A 16,916-nucleotide genomic window follows, 5' to 3' on the forward strand; every position below is an offset into this window, starting at 1 on the left:
CACACTGTAAAAACTTGCTTGCACACTGTACCACAGCTGTACCTGATTATATAATTATTTAATAAACCATTATACAGAATAATCGCTTGGTTAAAACTTGTGTATAGGAAAGATGCAATTATTATTCAATTGGCCATAGGGGCTTTTGTAAGTTATACGCACACTAAATATTTAAATTGTCCTCGTGGGGCATAATGTCCTGTCCTGCAGACTTCAAGAAGTGCTGGGGGGCTGCAAAACAGGATATCACCCTTTACAAGGGCTATTTAAATACTGTTCTTTAATGCAGGTCTTCAACCAAAAGGGGAAGTTCCCCCTTTTCGCCTCCTCCCCCCTCCTCTATCACTGCTGAATACATTTATTTTTTTGTTGGGAGCAAGTACCTGGTTTTGCCATGTACCACTCCCATTTCCAATCGGATCGCCTAGGTGATTTGAGCGGAAGTGCACTCCCCCAGCCCCCCCCCCCCCCTTTGAAACACACCACAGGTCCCAGATGACTGCAGGACCATTCACAAAAACACAGCACGGCTCACGAATGCGTGGGAATCTGGCTGTGAAGCCACAAGGAGTCACAGACAGCTTCCCTTAGTAAACATGCCAGAGCCGAAGACCAATGAAGAACTGGACCAGGTGAGGATGGCGCTGGATCCTAGGACAAGCAAGTGTTCTTTTAAAGCGTAACTCCACTTTTGTTGAGAAAAAACATTCCCCTCTGGGTGATCTCTGTACATTGCAGGGATCTCTGTACTTTGTTGCAGATTCCTAACTTTTGTTATTCTGAAGAAATCATTGTTTATTCCTCTGTGCCTCTGTGCTGAGTGGGTCAAATGGGAGTGGTTTCATAATTATCTATCAGCTGTGGCAGCTGCAGGACACTAATGAGGGAATCTGTTGGGCCTGCATCCCTTTAGACGTGTTCCTATAGGGAGTATCTGACCAAAAATGACATTTTTATTGCAGGGGACGCCATAAATCTGACTTGTATCTTAAGCAGACTTCTGTGAAATATGGTGAGCCAATCACACAAGCAGGAAATGATGTTTCTGGGGTGTGGTCAGTACACATTCTGTGTATAGAACAGGTAGCCATAGTGCTTTGCATTTTCAGAAAATTACAACAGCTGCAGATTGAAAAGGAAAGGTAATATTTAATAACATTCAATTACGATATGATTTGTATCGCAATTGTATACGTTATATTGTTTTTTCTTTATTTGCTGGTTTTTTTTCCACGAAAGTGGAGTTACACTTTAATAATTTAAATTTCTTTTTCAATTTTTTTTTTTATAAAGCCTGAATATCCTCTTTAATGAGACAGCTATTCAGCCCTGTCACTGGGTCAGAGATCATGTTGTTTGATACAAACACTTACAATGTGGTATGATGCAGTAGCCATTAAAATGTCTACCAACAATACAGATTTTAGCAGGATTTTGCTCATTTTTACATTCCACTACAAAGGGCTTTCCAAAGGGACGTTTAGCTGTCTAACCATGGTTACATTAGGCACAGATAAGGGATGATGATTTTTTTTTTTTTTTATTCTGAGTGGATAGCGAAATTGATAATATTACTGCATTGTGATCTAATACAGTGTCTTCTCTTCATGGAGCACTAGGCAGGTATAAGTGTGGAAGCAGAAAATGTTAAGTAATGCAAACACTGCACACTCATATGACTTTACTGAGCTCGATAGATGTTGCAGCTGGAAAAAGGTCAGTAGACTGCACTTGGCATTTATAGCAGTTTAGGTAACAAAGACATTTTTTAGGAATGCTCATAGGGACTTTCGGCTGGATGAAAAAATGAATACCAGCTTGTAAATTTAACAGATCTTGCCTTGGTGGAGAAACATTTTATTATACAAAGGCTACTTTACCTAATTTGTTGATTGGCCTCGCTACGTATTCTAAGGATCTCTTTTCCCTTAAACTCCAGTTCCTTAGTTAAAGTGTTTATGCTTTCATGTAGTATCATCAGCTCCTTATTGAGATTAACCACATGCTGTTCTTGATGTCTGAGCTGCTTTTCAAGCTCTGATATTCGCCCTAAAAGCTCAGATTCCTAAAATACAAAAATGTGAAAATCAGTTAATTGATTCTTTTATGTGCCTTAGTACCATTGTATTTTGCATAATTTCATAGCACTAAAGTGCAAAAAATCTGCTTTACAGAGCTGAAAACAGGAAATTATAAATACAGTAAACCCCCCTCCATTGCGGGGGTTACGTTCCGGACCCAGCCGCGAAAAGTGAAAATCCGCGAAATAGAAAAACCCTATTGTAGGCATGTTTCTTTTACTGTCACTGTACGTGTAAAAGCATTTTAAGGTCTTTAAACACACTTTTAAAACAATAGAAACTCATTTAAACACATAAAAGATACTGAGAGACATAGCAAGAGCTATGGAAAACACAAAAATATTTCATTTTTAATGATTTATATAGTAAAATAACATTACAAAAAAAAAAACGCAATATACCGGGACAGCAAAAACTGAACTGCGATGGAGCGGGGGTTTACTGTACATAGCACTGCTGGATGCTGATTGCTGATGTTAGGAGTTGGTGTTAATCATGATGTACCAATAAAATACAAGCAGGATTATATACACTAGTAACTAAAACACAAATATATGTTTCAGGAGCCTATTGGAAATTATTTATATGTGACATAAAGTTTAGCATTTTCATTCAAGAGCAAACTTCTCTTTATTAGTCATGCTAAATAACCCAGATGCCAGGATTTTGGATGCTTTGCCAGGCTCTGTGGTATAAAAGCCAGATACATCATAAAGTGTCTAATACAGGTATCAATTCTTGTGCTCACTTTAAACCATGTACACCACTGATAAGGCATATTTTCCTGGAACTGACTTTCCTTTTTCCTCCCACTGACACCAACATCATGGCATTGCTGCACTTCTATATTTACCATTTTGTCTCAACTTATGTCAGGTTGGAGTGCTGGCAGCTTTCACTTGTCACTTTTGAGTTAGTGTGGTTTGAATTCACCTTATAACATCATGGCATAGTTCCTCCCACTGCCAATGCAGGTGCACTATTCCTCTCACTGATCACCAACCCTGGGGCATTTTTCCTTTTACTAGCCACTTCTCCCTCTGGGGCATTTTTTTCAACCACTGATCAGCAATGTAAAAAACGCAATTTTGTGTAAGATTTTTTCATTTTTTTTTTTTATTTACAGTATATTTTTTTTTTACTTGACTACTATCACAAAGGGTTAATAGGCCCCATGTGATAGCATTGGAGAGGTGACAGGTACTCTTTATGGAGACATTAGGGGTCTAGTCAAGCCCAGTGTCTCTCCTGCCCTTTACAGCATCTAATCCAGCACAGATCGGCTTGGTTAAATGCATCTACTGGCTGTACCGGCCTGGAAATGGTGGATGTGAAACCGAAAGTGACAAAATCATCATCACTTTGAGGACATCCATAGAACGAATGAAACCCATCGATTTAAATGTTTCCCAAAACAGATATATTCAAGGTATGCCATAAATAACTGTCACAGTTGCTTGTGCTCGCAACTGAACGGTCAAGCTATTAAATACCTGGTGTCATACCTGATCATATGTGCAGCACCATGGCAAAGGCAGATCAAACAGAGGCTAAGATGGCAGCCTCCTTGGCTGTTAAGCTTAGGAGGGTTTAGTTCCCGGTTTTAGTCACTTCAAAGTTACTTTTGCATCCACTTTGGCTTGTATAGGGAAGAAAAGCAGCCCAGATGCAAACAAAAGTTCATATAAATGATGTCTGCTCTTGCTTGTTTTCTGTGGCTACAGATCTACTAAGGAGATATAGTTGTTGTCAAAAGCATTGCAAGAATCAATATATCATGTGGCCAAACAGGAATTTTATAAATCACATTTTACTCTTTTAAGAAACAACAGACCTAGGCCTCAGATTTATTGCTGTTAAACAGCAGTACAAGGGTCTCCAAACTTTCAAAACAAAGGGCCAGTTTACTATCCTTCAGACTTTAGGGGGGCCAGACTATGGCTAGTAGGAGTAGAAAATATCTTGGTGTCCAGTGGGAGTAAACAATGCCCTAGCAATGGTGTCAATGAGAAAAAAAGTGGCCCGTTGTTGGCGTTAATGGAATGAATTGTGCCCCATCGTTGGTTTTAATGGAAGGAATAGTGTCCCATCATTGGTGTCAATGGAAGGAATAATGCCCCATCGTTGGTTTCAATGGAAGGAATAGTGCCTCATTGTTGGTCTCAAAGGAAGGAACAATGCCCCATGGTTGATGTCAATGGAAGCAATAGTGCCATATCACTGGTGCCATTGGAAGAAATAGTGCCCCATCATTATTGTCAGTGGGAGGAATATTGCCCCATCATTGGTGTCAGTGGGAGGAATAGTGCCCCATTGTTGGTGCCAGAGGGAGGAATAGTGCCCCATTGTTGGTGTCAGTGGGAAGAATAGTGCCCCATCATTTGTGTCAGTGAGAGGATTAGTGCCCCTTCGTTGGTGTCAGTGGGAGGGATAGTGCCCCAAGAGCCAGATAAAGGCTAACTAAGGGCCGCAGTTTGAAGATGGCTGATCCAGTATATACAGGTGCATCTCAAAAAATTAGAATATCTTCAAAATGTTAGGTTATTTCAGTAATTGAGTATCTCAGAAAATTTGAATATTAAATAAAACCAAAAAAAAAAATAAAAAAAAATAAGATTTTTAATACAAAAATGTTGGCTTACTGAAAAAAATGTCCATGTACAGTATAGTATGCACTCAATATTTGGTCAGGGCTCCTTTTGCATGAATTACTGCATCAATGCGGTGTGGCATGGAGGTACTGCTGAAGTGTTATGGAAGCCCAGGTTGCTTTGATAGTGGTCTTCAGCTTGTCTACATTGTTGGGTCTGGTGTCTCTCATCGTCCTCTTGACCATATTCCACAGATTCTCTATGGATACAGTGCTCTAGAATTTCCTAGTAGAGGGCTGCGCTGACTTTGGACTTGATAAAAACACAGTGGACCAACACCAGCAGATGACATGGCTCCCAAAATCATCACTGATTGATCATCACTGGAAACTTCACAACTTGGATTCTGTGCCTCTCCACTCCTCCTCCAGACTGGGGAGCCATGTCATCTGGTGTTGGTCCACTGTGTTTTATCAAAGTCAGCGCAGCCCTCTACCAGGAAATTCTAGAGCACTTCATGCTTCCCTCTGCTGACAAGCTTTATGGAGACGCTGATTTAATTTTCCAGCAGGACTTGGCATCTGCCCACACTGCCAAAAGTACCAATACCTGGTTTAATAATCATGGTATCACTGTGCTTGATTGGCAAGCAAACTTGCCTGACCTAAACCCCATAGAGAATCTGTGGGGCATTGTCAAGAAGAAGATAAGAGACCAGACCCAACAATGCAGATGAGCTGAAGGCCATTATCAAAGCAACCTGGGCTTCCATAACACTTCAGCAGTGCCACAGACTGATCACCTCCATGCCACACTGCATTGATGCAGTAAATCATTTAAAAAGGAACCCAGACCAAGTACTGGTATAGTGCATACTATACTGTACATGGACATACTTTTCAATAAGCCAACATTTTTTTATAAAAAATCCTTTTCTTTATTGGTCTTATGTATTATTCTAATTTTCTGACATACTGAGTTTTGGGTTTTCACTGGCTGTAAGCCATAATCATCAAAGTTAAAAGAAAGAAATGCTTGAAATATATCACTCTGTGTGTAACGCATCTAAATAAATTATAGGAGTTTCACTTTTTGAATTGAATTACTGAAATAAATTAACTTTTTGATGATATTCTAATTTTATGAGATGCACCTGTACATTAACATGGCAAAATCAAACGACAGTTGTATCTCTGTAGTATTACATTGATTTACCTGACGTCTGCTGAGATCCTTATGTCTTTCAAGTTCTTCTACAGCAACTTCCATTTCCTGATGATGATGGTTCCTTAACTGGTCAATGGCTGCCGCATGTTGATGATTAAGCTCAGAGCGCAGAGATGCTGCATTCCAAGAAACAAATACAGCACTGTGTTTTATGGGCCATCATGAAAAAAAAAACTGACATACAGAACACAAATAGTACACGCACTTCCACAAACACATCTATTTTACAAAATCTTATTATCGAGTTCAAACAAAGCAGAAACAATTGTTAACCTATTCCAGGACCACAGCCTTTCCTCCGTACCGGATTATCCTCCGTACAGCAATTATTTTTGCATTTGCGAGGGGGATTGGTCTTTCATTTGGAAGCTGATTTGAATTTGCTTAATTTTAAAGAGGGTAGTGTTAGATGCACTTGGATGGCACATTAAAGCTGAACTCCAACCAATGCTGTTTAGGCAGGTACAACAGTGTTTGTTTCTTTTGGGGTAAAGTATTTACATAATGAATAAAAGCTGACCATTGTAAGCACCCCTGTCAGTGTTAGGTGGTTTGTCCCAACCCTTTCCCCTAAATTAAAGATAATATTCCCTGTGCCAAGGAAAAGTTATTTGTTTCTAATTGTGTGAGTGCCACAGCTAATTGTGCTGTACATCCATACCTAATGCCTAAAGTAATCTATGAAATGAGCAGCGCTATGGACCCGTGAATTCAATCAATTCAACCATATACTTGTGTTTAGCCTCTCGTGTTAAAAAAAATAAAATACAAAGAAATGTAAAAAATATACATAAAGAAACAAAACCAATAAAAATATTTGTCCAGCATGCAGTGTCCTTATGTTTGTGTCTCCTGAACCCACACAGATTTCACAATCGAAAAGCCAAAGTCAAATGAAACAGTCCCACAACGTGACAATTGGGTCTTCACTGTTCACGTGCCTGTTTTGGAGCGCAGTGATTGGTAATAGCACATGCACAGTGAAGACCCAGTTGTCACATTGTGGGACTGTTTCATTTGACTTTGTTTCTCATGGTTTTAGGATTGTGAAATCTGTGTGGGTCCACGAGACGCGAATATAAGGACACTGCATGTTGGACAAATATTTTTATTGGTTTTGTTTCTTCATATATATATATATATTTTTCAATTTCTTTTGTAATATTTTTTTGGCGCGAGAGGTTAAACACAAGTATATGGTCCAATTGATTGAATTCACAGGTCCATAGCCTAACACTCCCCAATTGCCAATTTTGCTGGACAGCGTGGTCTGTTAAAAGAAGCTGAAAAATAACAGACTTACTGGCTGAAAGTAAAGGAAAAAAGTGTTAAAAAAATAAACAAATGCAGTCAGCATATCTAAGAATTGGTAAGCTGTACATTTTTGTTTTTGTGTTTAATAATGCTTTAAGGTGACTCATATAAGCATCCATTTAAGATTTAATGTAGAACAGCACAATTAAGACACATTAAACAGACGCTCCTGGGTCTGCTTCATAAATATATATATTTTTTCTTTTAAGCTTAATCATTCCTAACATTTAAACATAAGCGGATTACAGTGTAAGCAAAACTCCTAAATGAGAAGAAGAAGGGGGGAATCGGCGCTTGTTTCGCTAAATGATGGTCCAAGAAATAGATTCCTAAAGCTAAATATAACACAAAAACCTGGCTGCACTGTGATATATGTGCCAATGTGTAAATGTGGTGAAACAAAATAATGAAGTGGATACAAATCAAATATATGATTTCAGTGACAAGTTTTTGTGACTTAAGTGAAGAATAAAAACGTTCATAGGTGCATAAAACATATACGATAAAAGGTTGATAGGTGCAATATAATGATGACAAAAATATCCACAATAATAAAATGATAATCAATAAATGAATAATATCCTAGTAATTGTGGGGTGATAAAGGCCCTTGATAAAGTCACGTGTTTTAGTGACGCAACGCGTGTCGGGAGAAGCCAGGTGACGTCATTTCTGATCTACGGCCGAGACCGGAAGTATTGGAGGTATACCGCTTCGGCGGCTACTGAATTTGTTTTTCTTCAACTGTAAGTTTTATATGTTTGCTTTTAAATAAACACCCTTGATATACTTCACTATGAGTACCCATTCATTTCTCTGAGTGTACTGGAGGAGGATTAAAGGAGGATAAACACCCAGTAATAAACGAGGCGGACAACGTCTATTGAAAGGACATCCTAGAGACCCTGATAGAAGTCCCCACCAGTGGAGGAGGATTAAACATCCTGGTCCAGTGATTATTATCACTAAACGCCTTTAAAGGTGTTTTTGGAGGTGAGCGGCCATTGCACCTATCTAAGGATATAGCTCACTTCTAGTGACACGTTTTTCAGGAGTTTCACGAAAGTCACTTTAATTTCTGTGAAGAATCACGAAATTCACCTTTCCTTTCAAGCATTATTTTGCACTTTCCTGCACATGGACTATTTAAAAATTATCACTCCACAATTACTAGTATATTATTCATTTATTGATTATCATTTTATTATTGTGGATATTTTTGTCATCATTATATTGCATCTATCAACCTTTTATCGTATATCTTTTTTGCATCTTCTTCACTTAAGTCACAAAAACTTGTCACTAAAGTCACATATTTGATTTGTATCCACTTCATTATTTTGTTTCACCACATTTACACATTGGCACATATATAACAGTGCAACCAGATTTTTGTGTTAAATTTAGCTTTAGGAACCTATTTCTTGGGCCATCATTTAGCGAAACAAGCGCTGATTCCCCCCTTCTTCTTCTTATTTCTGTGAGTAAGTGGTGACACTTCAGAATTGGCTGTCTGTTTCAGGAATTTTGTTTCAAATATACAGACTAAACCCCTACTCCTATTTTTCCTATACCCCATTGGTAGCACATTGGTTTTCTTTTTTCTTTAAAACTCCTAAATGCCTTATGTTACAATTCGAAGCATAAATATACCTAGCATGGCTTTGCCTTCATCTTCCAATTCAAAGCGCAAGGTTTGCAACTCCTGTTCCATCTCCACTCGCAGCATGTCCATGACCTGCTTGTGGGCATCTTTTACAGACTGGAGCTCTTCTGAATATTTTTGATGCAAGCGATCTTCCAGATCCTGTGTAGCAGGAAAAAAATATATATATAACACAGGAAAATAACCAAGTATGTACTATTCATTCCCTGGTGATAGATAAATTGCATGTAAAAGACAAGAAAATTGAGCAAATTATCTTAACAGAACAAAGCACTTTACTGCTAGAATACCAATCTTCTTGTAATGCTGTGTACCCTGTCTGCTCTCATGATTGTTTTTCTTTTCCTTTTTTTTTCCTTAAAAGCAAACCAGGGTTCTGTATGTATGGCCCCCAAAAAAGCATGTGCTCCCCTCTCCACCCTGCCTCTCTGTTTGAACATTGGGGACAAAGAAAAATAGCCATTACATCTGAGTATGGGGAAGCATTTGACTCACTCCTGTTCCTCCCATGTGACAGTGGTGGGGCTTTGTAAATGGCTGCCCAGGCACTCAGCACTGTCACATGGGGCAAAGAGAGAGCCCTCTGCCTCAGGGTTGCCTCTGTTTTCTCCCAATAACCAAATGGTGTAGGGGACATGTTTAGTGGAAGCAAAATTGATGCATGAATAAAGCCCAGGTTCACTTTAAAGTGGTGGTATTGGGGCTCTATGGGGGTTCTATGCATTAAGATAAAAAACTTGTGTGTTCAGCAGGCCCCCTCAGCTCCCCTAATACCTGAGCCCATCTCTATCCAGCGGATGTTGTAGGAGAGACTCGGACTCTCCCTTCTCATTGGTTGAGACGGCAGCGGAGCGCCGTTGGCTCCCGCTGCTGTCAATCAAAGTCAGTGAGCCAATAAGAAGAGAGAGCTGCAGCTCCGTATCTGAACAGCTGCATGCTGTGGGGGCACTCCTCAAAAGGGAGGGACCTGAGAAGAGGAGGATCTGGGCTGCTCTGTGCAAAACCACTGCACAGAGCAGGCAAGTATAACATGTTTGTTATTTTTAAGCAAAAAAAAAAAGAGAGAGACTTAAGTATCGCTTAAATGCAGGTAATGCGTTAAGGTAAAAAAATTGAGTTTAGAACTACTTTTTGAACAATAAAGAAAAATACCTTACTGTAATGAATAAAATATGAAAAAATACCTATTTACGTCTAACATCTGCAATATGTTCCATGCCAAATGGCAGCCTTATGTTGGCATGAGACAAAAAAAAAAACAAGGTTAACTTGCTTTTTGCTCTTGGTCCTTTACTTCCTCCATACTTTGGAATGCTAACATGTGAGCTTCTTGCAGTGACTTTTGCCTCTGCTGGTGTTCCTCCTCCAATTCTTGAAGCTCTCGAGTGAGGCGTTGTCGCTCTTGACTAAACTGTGACTGCAGCTGCTGCAAAGCATTCTGGGACTGGCACAGCTGCATTTCTAGGTTTTGCTTCAGCAGCGAGATCTAACACACATAAAAAAAATAAATAAACCAGACAGAAAAAGATTAGATTGACGGAGAGTAAGTGCAAAAATATGCGCTGATTGCAGCTGTACATTTCCATTTCAATGAGAAACACTTTTTGCTATTCAAAGCTCTTTTACTGTCAGCATCCAGTGCATAAACTATATTACATTACTAAGTAATACTTCCATGGCTGCTATTTTTTTCATCATGATTATTAAAATCTGCATTTAATAGTGCATCTTTTGGTTTGCTTCTAAGACATGAATTATTGAAACCCCCTTAAAGTGGAACAATACTCAAATGTTAACTCAAAAAGACCCTGTGAAGAGTGAAGAAAATATAGTTGCATACATTACACCTACTTTCATTCCCCCTATCCGGAAAATTGATTTTGTAATATTCCAGAGTCACAACCCGCAGCCTCGCCACCCTGTAACCTGACAGCGATTGGCAAAATCGCAGAGAATTCTTTCGGGGCAAAAACTAATTTCACATAAAAAAAAAAACCCTTTATATCAGAATATTGAGGCTAGTGTTATGTAAGTGATTATATTCATACCACCACATATAGAGATCTTTAAATCACAAAATAATTCCTAAACCTATTTTATTGGATGGAAAGTTAAAAAAAATAAAAAATCTGAGAAAAAGAGCGAATACTTACTTTACAGGAGAATATGCTGTTTAAGGTTTCTTTATGTAACATGAAAAAAGCTCAATGATTTTTTTTTTTCTCATAATCTATGTTAAAAGGGAGGATCATGAAATTCATTTTTGCAAAGATCACATGGTAAAATCCCTAGGCTTTTGTTCATGTGATCAGCACTGGAGGGAGCTTAGAGCACTATTTTTTCCAGGAAAGATAAATGTGTCAGCTCTTGTATTTACTTATTTATTACAGCAGTATTAGTAACATACATTTCTGTTATTATTTACAGTAAGTGTAGGTTAAGGCTCCATTCAGACTACCGCGGCACGACTTGTGCACGACTTCGGGGGCGACCTGTGAAGTCGCATGCAGTGCGACTTCGGCGCGACTTGCACGGACTTCACATAATGGAAGTCAATGCAAGTCGCCTCCAGGTCGCCCCGAAGTAGTACAGGAACCTTTTTCTAAGTCGGAGCGACTTGTGTCGCTCCTATTAGAACAGCTCTTGTACCACACTATGGGAGCGTGAGGACCACGACTTGTCAGGCTGACAAGTCGCGGTCCAAGTCGCGGTAGTGTGAATGGGGTCTTATAGTATGATATACTTTTATTGTCAAGGTATACAGTATATTAGACAAAAATGACATGATTGAAATACCTTCAAACTTTCCTAAAGCTGAACTAAAGTCTAATATGAAAAGCTTACAAGCAAGAATGGCTATTTATTGCAGAGGAGACATGCAATGCCTCTTCTACTATAAAATACACTTTCCATCCACTTCATTAGGTATATCTTGCTAGCAACCTGGTTGGACCCTTAATTCCTCATGGCATAAATTCAACAAGGTGTTGGAAACATTCCTCAGAGATTTTGGTCCATAGTGACATTATAGCTCCACGCAGTTGCTGCAGATTTGTCGGCTGCACATCCATGATGAGATTCTCCCATTCCAGTACATCCCAAAGGCGCTCTTTTGGATTGAGATCTGGTGACTGCGGAGGCCACTGAAGTACAGTGATTTAATTGTCATGTTTAAGAAACCAGTGGTGAGATGATTTGAGCTTTGTGACATGGTGCATTATCCTGCTGGAAGGAGCCATCAGAAGATGGGTACCCTGTAGTCCTAAAGGGATGGACATGGTGAGCAACAATACTCAGGTAGGTTGTGGCATTTAAACTATGCTCAATTGGTCCCCTATACTCACACATACAACTGTAAACACACCCGTCGGGATGCCTATGTATAAAAATTCATGACCTGGAAAATATAGGGTACTGAAGTTTTTTGTTGTTTTATGAACATGTGCAATTTTAAAGCTTGACATGTTGGGTAGCTATTTACTTGGCTCATCATCTTTTAAAGTTTACCAAAAAACATAATATATTGAATGTATACAAATAAAGTGCAGCGGTAAAAAAAACATATAAGAAGTCCAATAAAGAACTACAAAATATAATGTGAGATAATTATATATTGGTGAGTCCCAAGTGAAAAGATGAAGATGAACCATCCAAGCTTATATAGGTGATCAAAGATGCACATAGGTCCCCACACCACCGGAATAAAAGTTGAATGCACTCACCAGAGGTTATGGACCCAGAATACTATACAGCAAATGGGTATGACCCATTTGCTGTATAGTATTCTGGGTCCATAACCTCTGGTGAGCGCATTCAACTTTTATTCCGGTGGTGTGGGGACGTATCTGCATCTTTGATCACCTATATAAGCTTGGATGGTTCACCTTCATCTTTTCACTAGGGACTCACCAATATATAATTATCTCACATTATATTTTGTAGTTCTTTATTGGACTTCTTATATGTTTTTTTAGCGCTGCACTTTATTTGTATATATTACATAGTTACATAGTAGGTGAGGTTGAATAAAGACAATAGTCCATCCAGTTCAACCTGTGTAGGTGTGTGTGGCTGTAATCATCTAACATAGCCCTTAATGTCCTGATCCTTGAGATGTAAATCTAAGAGTCTTTTGAAAGCCACCATACTACCCGCAGAAACCACCTCTTGTGGTAGACAATTCCACAATCTTGTAGCCCTAACAGTAAAGAATCCTCCTCGTTGCCTGAGGTTAAAACGCTTCTCCTCTAATCGCATTGTAAGTCCTCATGCAATTCCTTCGAATGAACAGCTTTTTTTCTAAGCTGAGATCCCCATTAAGATATTTATAAATTGCTATCATGTCCCCCCTCAGACATCTCTTCTCCAGGGAGAATAAATCGAGCGATTGCAGCCGCTCTTCATAGTTAAGGTCCTCCAACCCCCTAATCAGTTTAGTTGCTCTTCTCTGGACTCTCTCCAGCTCCAACACATCCCTCCTGAGGACTGGCGACCAGAACTGGACAGAATACTCCAGATGCGGTCGGACCAGAGTTTTATAAAGTGGAAGGATTATAGTCTTATCTCTGGAATACATCCCTTTCTTTATGCATGCTAATATTCTGTTGGCTTTGGCAGCTGCCGCTTGACATTGCGTGCTGTTGCCTAATCTATCATCAACCAAGACTCCCAGATCTTTCTCCATTTTTGATTCCCCCATGGGTTCCCCTCCTAACGTGTATTGTGTTTTTATGTTTTTAGTCCCCAAGTGCAAAACCTTACACTTCTCCACGTTAAACCTCATTTGCCATGTCGTTGCCCACTCCGTAATTTTGTCCAGGTCATTCTGTAGGATATCTGCTTCATGCTGTGCAGTTATTGCCCTGGCCAATTTTGTGTCATCTGCAAAAACTGATAACGAACTACTGATCCTGTCCTCAATGCTGTTTATGAAAAAATTGAACAAGGTTGGTCCCAGGACTGAGCCCTGGGGCACCCCGCTTACTACCTCAGACCAGTCTGAGTATGCGCTGTTTATTACCACCCTTTGGACCCGGCCTTTTAGCCAGTTCCGTATCCAAGAGCAAACCCTGCTGTCGATACCTGCAGACCTTATTTTATAAATTAAGCGCTTGTGGGGAACTGTATCAAACGCCTTAGCGAAATCCAAGTACACCACATCCACTGGTCTGCCCCTATCTAGCTCACAGCTCACCTCCTCGTAGAATGCTAAGAGATTGGTTTGATAAGAACGCCCATTTGTAAACCCGTGCTGGTTACTGCTGATGATGTTGTTGTCTTTAGCATACTCTACGATATAGTCCCTTATCATCCCCTCCAAAAGTTTACATATTATTGATGTCAAACTGACAGGCCTATAAATTTCCCGGGATATGCCTCTGGCCCTTTTTGAATATCGGAATCACGTTAGCCTTCCTCCAATCCCCTGGTACATCTCCTGTCCTAATACTGTCAGCAAAGATCAGGAACAGTGGTCTAGATATAACCTTACTGAGTTCCTTGAGTACTCTCGGATGTACGCCATCCGGACCTGGTGATTTGTTTGTGTTAAGTTTATCCAGCCTTTCCCTGATTTCACCCTCTGTTAGCCATAGTGGCAAGTCCTCTGTATTACTACTAAACATACAGTCATGGTCAGTGTACCCCTCCTTTTCCTGTGTAAAGACTGACGAGAAAAAATAATTCAGCACGGTTGCTTTTTCAGTGTCCTCTGTAACCATCCTCCCATCGTCGTTAATTATGTGTGCAATATGCTCTGCCCTAGTTTTTTTGCTGTTGATATAAAAATGATTTAAAGAATTTCTTTGGGTTTTTTTTACTATCCTCCGCTATTTTACTCTCAAAGTTGATTTTAGCCATCTTGATTTCTTGTTTACTTTTCTTATTTGCCTCCTTGTATTGCTGGAAGGCCGATACTGTGCCCTCTGATTTATATTTCTTGAAGGCCATTTTTTTTCCCCTAATAAGTTTTTTAACGCTACGGTTTAGCCAGCCAGGTTTGGCTTTGTCTCTTCTAAATTTATTTCCCATAGGAATGCACTGCAAGATGCATTTGCTTAATATGTTCCTAAAGCATTCCCATTTTTCCTCTGTGGTCAGTGATCCCAAGGTTTGGTCCCAGTTTACCCTTTCCATCAATGAGTACAATTTTGGAAAGTTTGCCCTTCTGAAGTTTAGGGTTCTTATGTTCCCCACTTGCCTTGTTATATTGTTATTTATACTAAATGTGATCATCCTGTGATCGCTAGAGCCCAGGTTGTCCTGGGCTCCTACCTCCGAGATTATGTCTGGGTCATTAGTGATCAATAGATCCAGGACTGCGTTTTCTCTGTTAGGGGAATCCACCAACTGTGACATGTAGTTGTCCTGTAAGGTTTCCGTGAACTGCACGTGAGTGTGCAGTCCCCTCTTCCCAGTCAATGTTGGGATAATTGAAGTCCCCCAATATGATGACTGATCCCAGTTTTGCCACTTTACCCATTAGTGCTAAAAATTCCAGCTCTACCTCCCCCCTTTGGTTAGGTGGCCTATAGCAAACTCCCACAACTACTTTTCCCTTTTCTCCTTCCCTATGGAGTTCAACCCACACAGATTCTAAATCCATGCTCATCCCATCCGTAATGTCACTCCTTTCTATCACCTTTATATTGTTCTTGACATAGAGACATACCCCACCCCCTCTTTTTCCTACCCTGTCCTTCCGGTACACCGAATACCCTTGGATATTGGCCAGCCAGTCATGTGAGGGGTCAAACCAAGTCTCTGTTATTCCCACAAGGTCTATGTCCTCCTCATGTACTAACATTTCAAACTCATCCATTTTATTAGCTAGGTTCCTGGCATTAGCATATACCCCTCTTAGTTTTACGGAAGTTAAACGTGATTGGCGGTGATGTTTAGTCCTGTTTGGTCTGAGGTTTTCCCGCACAGACCTGTGACAGACCTGTCTATAGACAGACTTGTCTATAGGTTTTCCCGCACAGACCTGTAAATATTGTTTGGACAACTTTAAGTCGGTTGATGTGCTGGCAGCTTCTTTTGTATGTTAGCGCAGTTTGGATTTCCTTTTTTCACATTATAATATATTGAATGTGTGTGCCCTAAAATGAAAAGTTTATTTTCTTCTAAAATTCTGTGCTGGATAAACTGTTGTGCAAATATTACGTGACATAAAAAACTGGCACTACCACTATGATATTCTGCAGGGTCTCTGGTTATAGAAAATATATCATATTTAGGGGTGTAGGTAATCTTCAGGCCTAAAATTACTTTTTTAAATTGAGTGTAAAAAATACAAAAATGGCTCGTGCAGCGAAAGGGTTAAACGAGAATATTCAAGGCTGAAGTTGAGAAGAGTATCATATGAACAGCAGTTGAACATAGGTCAGTTTATCCTATACAGCTGCATGGAACACATGTCACTTGCCATGCACATAATCACGACCCTCTGCATGGAGGTACAGGTCCATGTGCTCATGTGAATGAGGCCTAAGAAATCTTTTAGTCATCAGTTCTAAGTGTACTGATGCAGAGTAGACAAACGGTCATTTTTAGCCATTCCATTCCCAGCCTTGACGTGAATTGGGTGGCTGATCTCGTCAGTTTAATATTAAGACTATCTAGTTGACTGCAATAGGGAAAAATCATGGCACAAGATCGTTGGGCTAGGGGTGTGGGAATCTGGCCCTGACCACTGCTACAGAATTCTGTTGTTTCAAAGTCTGTTTTGGTATATATCTTCACTCCTTACAAAAAGTATTATCAAAAGGTGAAATTATGGGGTTGATTTACTAAAACTGGGGAAGTCAGAATCTGGTGCAGCTATGCACAATAGCCAATCAGCTTGTAACTTCAGCTTTTTCAATTAAGATTTTACAATAAAACCTGGAAGCTGACTGGTTTCAATGCAGAGCTGCACCAGATTTTGCACTCTCCAATGTTAGTAAATCAACCCCTTTGTGTTATATTAGCCAAAAAAAATCATGCATTCCACTGTTTAGTAATGTTAAAAGAGTGGTATTCACCAGCAACATTTACA

The 16,916-nt window shown here is 39.7% G+C and overlaps 1 protein-coding gene across 6 annotated transcripts in view; it reads right to left on the bottom strand.

Moving 5' to 3' along the window:
• The window catches only part of FAM184A (family with sequence similarity 184 member A), a 322,784-nt gene that overhangs the window by 25,699 nt on the left and 280,169 nt on the right, over nt 1–16,916 (bottom strand). For all 6 annotated transcript variants that reach the window (XM_082249799.1, XM_082249803.1, XM_082249800.1 and 3 more), the window contains 4 exons: nt 10,152–10,364; nt 8,866–9,019; nt 5,888–6,015; nt 1,881–2,065 (listed from right to left, as the gene is read on the bottom strand). In XM_082249799.1, coding sequence (XP_082105925.1) covers nt 1,881–2,065; nt 5,888–6,015; nt 8,866–9,019; nt 10,152–10,364 — 680 coding nt within the window. The remainder of the gene's footprint in view (nt 1–1,880; nt 2,066–5,887; nt 6,016–8,865; nt 9,020–10,151; nt 10,365–16,916) is intronic.

This window comes from Pelophylax lessonae, assembly GCF_965119305.1.
Source record: "Pelophylax lessonae genome assembly, chromosome: 3".
Lineage (NCBI taxonomy): Eukaryota > Metazoa > Chordata > Amphibia > Anura > Ranidae > Pelophylax > Pelophylax lessonae.